The sequence below is a fragment of the Dipteris shenzhenensis genome, chromosome 3, assembly GCF_047967505.1.
Source record: "Dipteris shenzhenensis isolate YYH24624 ecotype China chromosome 3, Dip_SZ_1.0, whole genome shotgun sequence".
Taxonomy (NCBI): domain Eukaryota; kingdom Viridiplantae; phylum Streptophyta; class Polypodiopsida; order Gleicheniales; family Dipteridaceae; genus Dipteris; species Dipteris shenzhenensis.
The window spans coordinates 45,879,909-45,889,922 of NC_141598.1; the positions used below are offsets into that span (position 1 = coordinate 45,879,909).

The 10,014-nt window shown below is 42.8% G+C and overlaps 1 protein-coding gene across 1 annotated transcript; it reads left to right on the forward strand.

The window, feature by feature from the left end:
• Positions 1-1,059: 1,059 nt before the first annotated feature.
• On the forward strand, positions 1,060-6,373 carry PLPB (PAS/LOV protein B). Its single transcript, XM_087401923.1, has 7 exons — positions 1,060-1,849; positions 1,935-2,157; positions 2,252-2,316; positions 2,971-3,050; positions 5,143-5,198; positions 5,347-5,410; positions 5,880-6,373. The coding sequence occupies exons 1-7, from the start codon at positions 1,216-1,218 to the stop codon at positions 6,048-6,050; spliced, it is 1,293 nt and encodes a 430-aa protein (XP_087258049.1). The 5' UTR covers positions 1,060-1,215; the 3' UTR covers positions 6,051-6,373.
• The last annotated feature ends 3,641 nt before the right edge of the window (positions 6,374-10,014 follow it).

Below are 10,014 nucleotides of genomic sequence, written 5' to 3' on the forward strand. Positions count from 1 at the left end.
CCCTCGGAGGTTCATCATTTGGCTCCAACTTGCCATCGCGAAAGATCGAGGGCGAGCGCGCGAGAGAGAGAGAGAGACGTTTTACAATGTTTACATCTTGGTGGGTCTGTTCACTGTTGTTTTGGTGCGGTGGAGGGGCCGTAGGAGCTTGGTAGCGTAGTGGTTGATATTTTTTTTGGGTGTGATCCTGAGAAGTTGAACGAGAGCGGGAGACTGGGATGTGTTCGTGAATGTCGGAAAGAGAAGTGCAGGTGGGCAATTGGCGAGTGTGGGGAAAATAATGTTTGGTAAATTGGTGATTGAGGAACAAGGGCGAGAGAGAGAGAGAGAGAGAGAGAGAGGTATATTGATGTTCTGCAAGACGGATTTGGGTAAGGAGAGAGATCTGAGGTGTATGGAGCTTGCAGCCAAGTTATTTGGTTATTAACGGCACTGCAGGAGAGACTAGGGATGTGGGTTGACAGAGGGATACGAAAGAATGTGCAAAGGAAGCGGTCAAATACGTTGGAGAGATTCATGCATGGTGAAGGGGAGAATAGAAGCAGGGAGGGGAAGGACAAAGATGCGTGCAGGATCTGATGTCCTATTGATGCTAAAAGCCAAGAATTGAAAGAGAGAGAGAGAGAGAGGGAGGGAAGGGATTTTCAGATGCAGACAGAGCTAAAACAGATTCGTGGCCAGAGCTGAGAAAGCAAGGGAGTGGGAAAGGGAGATTTTGAAGAGTGGGGGGTGATATGAGCATCAACAGGGGAGCTGAGGAGTGTGAGCTGCGAGTGTGAAAGGGAGATTAACAGGCAAAAGAGGAGATATGCTGGTGATCAATCATCCTTATCCTGCCAGAGTGGAGTGAGCAAAATCTATAAAATCTGGAAATGTGGGTGTTTTGTGAAATTTGTGGCTCTTGTTTTTAGACGAGATCTGTCGGGGGCTACATAAAACCCGTTACAGGGGTTGAGTCGGATTCCGGTCGTCCCCACAGCCATTCCATCGCTCCATTCCTCCCAACCCCAATTCCGGTCGCGCCCACAGCTATTCCATCGCTCCATTCCGCCCTTTATCAAGCCTGCCCATAGCCATTCCATCGCTCCATTCCCCCCCTTATCAAATACTCCTGCTGTCCATTCCCTTTTCTTCTTCTTCTTCCTTCTTCTTCTTCATGCCAACTACAACAATCATCCTCCCCAATCATTGACAGATTTTTGTGCTGTTTCTCCCATGGGCCTTGAATTGCCCTCCCTCCCTCCTCCCCCCCCTCGCTTCCTCCCTTGCTCCCCTTCCCGTTCCGATTTCCTCATGGCTTCCCTCTCCTCTTGCTACCACCATTCCCTCACCCTCTCCCTCCAACAATTCCACTTCAACTTCGTCCTCACTGACCCCCGCCTCCCTGATCACCCTATCGTCTTCGCCAGTGATGGCTTCCTCCACATGTCCGGCTACTCCGCCGAGGACGTCCTCGGCCGCAACTGCAGATTCCTCCAGGGCCCTGCCACCGACCGCGGCACCGTCCTCAAGATCCGAGACGCAATTCGGGAAGAGAGGCCTTGTCAAGTCACCATTCTCAACTACACCAAGGATGGGAGGCCCTTCTGGAACCTCTTCCACATGGCGCCTGTCTACTCCAAAGATGATGGCAGGGTTGTGCATTTTGTTGGTGTCCAGACTCCCATCCAGCAGGAAGGATCCAGTAGAATTCCCTCGCAGGGTGTTGATTGCTATTGCTCCAGTGGCGCCATGGCCAAAGCTTCTAATGGTATTGGCGGATGCGTTGCTGAGTTTGGTACTACAAAGTCCATGCGAGACAATGCGGACAATTGCAATTCTATTGATATCAGAATAGACGACGATACAGGTAAAAATTCTTTGATGTGTCACTGAGTGCGGTGCTTTCTTTGCCATATTTTGCAAGCTGAAGTTGCTTGCTTTCACGGGGGCAGACATCGTCGACGAAGACACTTGCGAGGCCGGGCCTGCAGATAAGGAAAAAGCCACGTCTTCAGTAAAGTCTGTAATGAAGGAGCTCGCTGAATCTAGTAGATGCAAGGGTGCTGGCGTGACGGAGACGAGATGTACGATTGTCCCATCCCGCCCTGGAGAAGAAAGAGTGGTGTGCTCATCTTTGATGTTGTCGTTGACAAAAGTACAGCAAAGCTTCGTATTGTACGCATTGTCCCCTTGTCAACTTCTGCTCCTCTCTATAGCGCAGGATTTTGAGGAGTTCTTCCTTTGTACTTACAAAGAGTACTTGATGCAGAGCTAATCCGCTTCTACCCGATACACCGATCGTTTTCGCCAGTGACTTGTTCCTCCAGCTAACGGGTAGTTAGCTCAACTCTCCTTGTGTTGTTGATTTTTGTAGTGATAAAGTTGGAATTGCAGTGTTTGGTGGTTTAATGGTCCGTAATGCCCTCCTTAAACCGTTCTATCCTGCTGGTGCTGATTCGCATTCGCCTCGCCCTACATATTGTTTCGACAATATTGCCTCCAAGCAGCTAGTCGTTTTACCGTATTGACAGCAGTGCCTTTGAGAAGCTGCCTGGTGGGAAGCCTATGAGGGCTGTCCGCATGGCGAACGATCTTTGCGTCATTGTGCACATAATAACTCTTGATATTTATTTCAAGATGGCATGCGAGCTTTTCTGGGTGCAGGGGTTGTTCCATGTGCTTAAGCCCTGAGTCATGAATTTGCCTTCGGTAGCGTTAAGCGATTGAACCTTTTCCAGTTTAGCCTTTGTGTACTATCTACATCTTTCCGGAAAATGACCTAACAATTTTCATCCCTAGACATGGTAACTCATCTCTTTCGGAAATGACCTTCCCTCCTGTAGTGTCGAGGGAAGGTTTCTTCGATTGACAACATATTACGTTGGAATGTTATTTTAGCGATATGCTTCATAATAGATGGGGTGCTGTTGTTTGCATACTTAGCGCTTAAATCTTCATTATCAAGGGATTACTGTTTTTGCATTGCAGGGTATAGTCGTGAGGAAGTCGTTGGCCGCAATTGCAGATTTTTACAGGGTCCTAAAACAGATCCAAAAGCAGTTCAGCAGGTAATTTTATTTCTCGTGACCCTTCTGTTTTTTCTGTTCAAGCCTCAAGTATTTGGTGTCGCTTGGACTCTTTCTGTTTGTGATATCCTGTACACCAATTTATAATACAGTTCGATATAATTTGGCAAATGTGGCCAACGTGTAAAATGTAGAATCCACAGAAGAAAAAGAGGTCAGAGAAAAAACAAGGAGGTCCGATCATTTTCTGCAGGTTTACTAAGTCAAGAAGTAGTTAAATACAGGGAGGTCTTTGAATGGTGCAAAAATTGCTGCAGCCTTAAGGGTTGTCCTATCACCAAGTCTCACCGTCTTGGCTTTGTTGACTTATAGAGTATGTGGCCTGCAAACCTCAAAATTGACCAACTCAGCTAGTTGATCAGCTGTACTCAAGAGTCCATTCTAGATCCGTGCTTTCACAGTGTTTGATGATGGTTGCCTTTCATGAGGATTCTGAAGCACTTCTTAGTTCTCTTCGTGTGAAAAGCTGTCTGCAATTTTGTGTTTCTGCGTTGAGAACAGGCCCAAATCCTGGCTTCTTGAATCAATTGGAGTCAGCATTGAGGGTAAGCATACCTAACGATTGAACGGGGCTACTACGTTGCTTGACTGAATGATTACAGCTCGCATACATAGGAATTTTAAATTGAATCATCGAGGTTGAGAAAAGTGCAAATTTGAAAAGTATGATAAATTTGAGCTTGATATGTAAAATGGTTCGTTGCTCAAAGGGTTTCATTTCTGAAGCTTCCCTCTGAAGTCATTTGGTGTGAACTCCTGAAGCATCCCCTTCCACATGTTAGTCCCTGAGGGATATACTACCATGGCTGTTCTCCCTCTGTCTCAAGCTTTCAAGTTTTTCCCACCCTCTTTTAGCTGGACTTTTCTCTCAAGTGAAAGGGCCTCTCTCTCTCTCTCTCTCTCTCTCTCTCTCTCACGCGCGCACCCTCTTTCTTCCCTCTCTCATCCCCCCTCAATAGGGCCTCCCGTCGAATGTTTTGGGTTCCCATTAATTATTTTCGCGGGCTGAGCGGTGGGGGGGGGGCTTGTAGATTCTTAGGATAATGCTCAATTAAGGAGCAAATTAATGTGCGATCAAGGATTGCGCTGGGGGAGGCAAGGCTTCTTCCAGAAGTTTCTGTCATCCAGAAGGACTGCGCGGGGTGAGGTGAGGCTTCCAGAAGGACTGCACGGGGGAGGCGAGGCTTCTTTCAGAAGCTTCTGGCATCCAGAAGCTTCCACCACCGCTGGATAGCATAAAAGGAGGAGGGTGGGCCGATAGAGTGCAGATAGGGGTCCTGTGAAAGGCTCCCGTCAATGAAAGGGGAGGGAGAGGGTGGAAGCTGAGCGGAGGAAGAGGGGAGGCCTGAGGAGAGCAGGGCAGAGAGGCAGAGGGGAGAGCCAGAGAGGGGCAAGCAGAGAGGCAGAGAGGAAAGGGCAGAGGCAGAGAAGGTTAATTCGATTAATGCGATTACTACACCGATTACCTTAGGTTAATATGCAAAATGCAAGAGACACGACAAATTAATTAATAGAAATATTGCATCGAAGTGGAAGTGGTGGGGCACATACGTGACCGTTTTCTAAGGTCAGAGGGAAAGGATTTTCGACCATACGTGGATCATTGGCTAATTTAGTCTGTGCTGGTGATAAAGAAAATAAGCAGTCAGCTGTTACCTTTTTACTCCTCACTGTCCCTTTTTTTTTCCTCGGGTAATTGTACATTGACAAAATGTAATAACGTCTAGCCTTAAGGAGTGTGCATGCTGTATGATGTCTGGTTTGTGCAGATAAGAAGGGGGTGGAGAGAGAGAGAGAGAGAGAGAGAGAGAGAGAGAGAGAGAGACTTCTTTTTCACCAGCTAGAATGGTGTTGACATATCATTGATATATTGATTACTGCATTTGCTGGATCAAGTTGGGTGGGTCAGAATCCTTGGTGGGAAGGGAACACATTGATTCTTTACATGTCATGAGCACTTGATTCTTACATGCATTAGAGATTAGACATTTTGCTGCTGGATTGATTGCATACCTTTGGTCTTTCTATATTTGGAAGATTTAATGCAGATGTCACATTCTTATTTTTGCCACAGATACGGGAGTCGTTAAAAGCGGAGAAGCCCTGCACTGTTAGAATATTGAATTACAGGTAGGAAATTGAATGGCGTATTGTGCTTATTTCTTTGCTCTATGAGGTTTTACAATTTCATCACTTCCAGTTTGGCCCATTCTTTTGTTTATCTAAACTAAAAGAAGTCTCAGTCCTATGTCTGAGCATACTTCTTTTGTTTTTGCAGGAAAGATAAGACACCGTTTTGGAATTTCTTACATATTGCACCAGTAAGAAGTTCTGGAGGAAAGGTACAACTGCACATCATACAAATGATTGTCAGTTGAAATTTGCTAGTGCTTAGAGTAATTATTGGTTTCCTTAATAGTTGAAGTTCATTTGTTGGAACTCGCACGTTCTTCAGAAGCTTGCAATATGGCCATGTAAAATGGATCTGGGAGATCCTGCTATGTGTAACTACAGTGGCTTTTTTTCTTTTGAAGTTTTTGTGCGTGTAGATGTTTTGAAGCTCTGTTTCTGACTGATTTAAAAGTAGACTTGTGTTGTCTAAGTTCCATAAGCGCATTCAAGTATAAAGTAGACTTGTGTTGTCTAAGTTGCATAAGCGCATTCAAGTATAGCTGCTTGATAGTTTTTCTTCTCCATTGCCACAATCTTGAGGCTATGAAGTGCAATGCAGCTTGATATGTACTTCTCCTGGGACGCTTGAGAATTTAGCAAATTGATCTACATAATGAGTGGTTTTTTGTTTGATTGCAGGTTGCCTTTTTGGTAGGAGTGCAATCAGATGTTACATTTGCTGATGAAGAGACGTGTTTAAGCAATGGCATGACTCCTCAGATTAAGCAATTAGGGGCCATAGGAGCAGTCAGAGTGGCTGTTAGAAGCTTGCAAGGTGGTGGTCTTTGCCGAGTTCAAAAGAGCAGCTAGCTGCATGTTAGTATAGTAATCCCCCTTGAATATATAATTGCAGCTTCTAAAAATGGAAGCAGTCAAGTGCATATGTTCTTCAAGGATTTCAAGATTTGATGGTTGCCAGAGAACAGAAGTTCCGGCACAGCGGGTAGAAATATAGAAATTAGATATTATGTAATGTGTATGTTTGTACTTTGATGGCCAGAAGTAAATGAAGGCAGTCTTTCTGATCAGAGGCACTTGTACATTTTAACGAGACGTTGAGCTCTCTGAAGACACATTAAGATCGTCTTGGCAATAGACTCTGATATCTTGGAAATTCACATGTAACATTTTTACACCATGTCTGATTTTAGTGCTCGTTCCCCTTTGTACTGTACTTCAATTTTGATACTCTCTACAACGTCTTACAAATGTAGCTCAACTTAAATGCCCTTTATTGTTTTCTCTGTGATCTCTTCTGGAAGATATATACTGGTCCTTCGGTAAAGTATCGTTATGCAACAGCAATGGTATCGCAGACCCTAACCATAGACAATACACAAAAACTCTGAAAGGAGCTATTTACAGAAGATAATTCTTTCTATCTAAAATGGTGCGTTGCCCTATCAGCTAGATTTAGATTTAGATGCTCGTTTGGGAGAGACTAAAATGAAATTGTTTAGACTTCACAAGTAGTTGTAGCTTGAATGAAGAGATTTGGACTTCTTTTTGATTAGCCTTCTCCTTTAGTGCTAGCCTTCGTCATGGCTGAGTTTGCCTTTCATCTCCGGAGTGCCGACAGAAACTTAGTACGAAGACTGTGTATAAATGGATACTCAAGTATGCGTGGGTGTGTGGATTTGTATGTGTGAGATCATACTTTTATACTATGGTCTACACCCACTGTTGGGCGTTGATGATGTCAGTGGGGATGCCATTGGAGCTAGTCCCTGCTATGCGTGATGGAGTTTATGGTTTTCAATCTTATGAGTGACTATTGCGAGATTGAAACTTCACTATGTTGTTTTTAGAGGATGAGTTTGGGAATGTTACTGGATTCATCTAGGTATATAGGAGCTATTTACAGAAGTTCGCGTCCATGTCAAATTGGTGTGAAGGCAGGCTCTGTTGGATGTGATACTCCAAAAAACAAAGTCAATTTTAAAAGCATGCATTCGGATGCGACTCTTTATTGAAAACGACTAAATTTCAGGAAGGATGTATTAGCACTCCCTTAATAGAGAGGTGTGGTATAGGGAAAGTTTTATGGTGATTTGTGGTCCCTTGGTTTTTCTTAAGATACACTCTTGGGTGTTGACGACGTCAGTGTGGATGTCATAGTAGCTAGTCCCTGTTGCTATGGGTGACGGAGTTTATCGTTTTCAATCTTTTGAGTGACTATCACGAGATTGAAATTGCACTATGTTGTGTTTTTAGAGGATGAGTTCGGAAATGTTCTTGGATTCATCTAGGTATATGCTTCTGCCGTATTTGCGGACATGCAAATTTCACCTTGTGAAGTTTTCGTCCATGGTACGACCTGCTAGTATTGTGGTAATGGTACATGCTTCTGCCGTATTTGCGGACATGCAAATTTCACCTTGTGAAGTTTTCGTCCATGGTACGACCTGCTAGTATTGTGGTAATTCTTTCTATCTTAAATGGTGCATTGCCCTATCAGCTCGATTTAGATGCTTGTTTGGGAGAGAGTAATTAGACTTCACAAGCAGTTGTAGGTTGAATGAAGTGTTTTTGGACTACTTTTTGATTAGCCTTCTCCTTTAGTGCTAGCCTTCGTCATGGCTGAGTCTGCCCTTCACCTCTGGAGTGTTGACACAAACTCAGTATGAAGATTTTGTACTAATGGATGCTCAAGTATGTGTGGGGGTGTGATTTGTATGTGTGAGAGCATAGTTTTATACTATGGTCTACATCCGCTGTTGGGCATTGATGACGTCAGTGGGGATGTCATAGTAGCTAGTTGCTATGCATGATGCAGTTTATGGTTTTCAACTTTGAGTGACTATCATGAAATTGAAACGGCACTATGTTGTGTTTTTAGAGGATGAGCTTGGGAATGTCCTTGGATTCATCTAGGTATATGCTTCTGTCGTATAAGTGGACATGCAAATTTCACCTTGTGAAGTTTTCGTCCATGTTGCAGCCTGCTGGTATTGTGATAATTCATTCTATTTTAAATTGTGCGTTGCCCTATCAGCCAGGTTTCGTCGTGGGAGACTAAAATGAAATCGTTTAGACTTCACAAGTAGTTGTAGCTTGAATGAATTGTTTTTGGATTACTTTTTGATTAGCCTTCTCCTTTAGTGCTAGCCTTCGTCATGGCTGAGTTTGCCCTCCACCTTTGGAGTGCCGACAGAAACTCAGTACGCAGACTTTGTATAAATGGATGCTCAAGTATGTGGGTGTGTGGATTGCATGTGTGAGAGCATATTTTTATACTATGGTCTACACCCACTGTTGGGCATTGATGACGTCAGTGGGGATGTCATAGTAGCTAGTCCTAGCTATTGTGATGGAGTTTATGGTTTTCAACCCTAGGAGAGACTATCATGGGATTGAAATTGCATTGTGTTGTGTTTTAGAGGATGAGATCGAGAATGTTCTTGGATTCATCTAGCCATATACCCTTTTTTTTCTTTCTTTGGGAGTGAAATAATTAAGATACACCCGCTTTTTTTGAGTGAAAATTACACTCTTTTTTTTTTTGGTGGAATGAAAATTACACACACACACACACACACACACACATGCATGGACACACACATGTTTGAGAACTGGGTTTGAGAACAACAAAAATCTAGAGTTTTATGATTGGATATGTTCTAGTCTTACAAAGGTATATTTTTTAATAACTTGAGCATACATGCAAATTCTTTGAGTTTTTGACCAAATGGTGATCAGTTGTTTTAACCTTATCAAAATATGTGCGTGGGTGCACAAGCTCTAATAGCTATGAATTTTCAAGTCTTTTTTATAACTTGAGCGTACATCCAAATTCTTTGAGTTTTCATCCAAGTGGTGATCAACTGTTTGAACCTTATCAAAATACGTGTGTGGGTGCACAAGCTCCAACAACTATGAATTTTCAAGTCTTAACCTTGTATAGCTGCCCTCTCCCCTCTCCCTCTCTCAAAATTTCCCCCCACTCTCTCTCTACCCTTCTTCCTCTTCTTTTACCTGATTTCCCTTAAAAATCTTCTCCCTTTCCCAACTTATCCCTCTCTTTTCCTCTACTCTAGCTCATTATATTCCCCTAATTATTAATTTTCATAGTTTTCTTTTAATTTTTCATAGTCCTTTTTTTTTCCTTTTCACTGCCTAGCTTAATTACACTCCCTCTATTTTTTGCCTAATTATTTCTCCCTATTTTTTGCCTAATTTTCCTTAATTATTTTTTTCCCTAAAATATTTTCTAAATTTTTTGGCCACCTCTTTTCCCCCTAATTTCCTTTATTTTCCTAGATACTCCTAATCTTCCCTAATTTTTCTTCACGTTTTTCCTTAATTCTTTCCTATATTTTTAAATTATTTTATTTTCCTTATTTTTCTCCTACCTAGGTTTTCATACTAATTTCCTTTTTATTGTTCCTAGATTTTAACCTCTTACTTCCCTTTTTTTATCTTCAAAATTTTCCGAATTTACTCCTTATTTTCCCTTCTTTGTTTTCTTTCCTTTTATTTTTCTATTTTTCCCCAACTTAATTTTTTCCTAACAACCCCTTTTTCCCCCTCTCTTACTTCATACCTCTTTCCCTAATTTTATCTTCCTGCTATATATTCCTCCACGTCACATTTCCCCAGCATTCTACATTCTTTACAAACTCTTGGCACACTTCCCCACCCCTTAGTCTCCCTATCTCTCTTATCTCCCTGACTCCCTGAAACCTAAACACTTCTCCTCTGTCCACTTCCAAACCTGTCACCTATACTCATTACCCCCCCTATGACTCTGTCTACATCTAAGCTGCTTACTTAC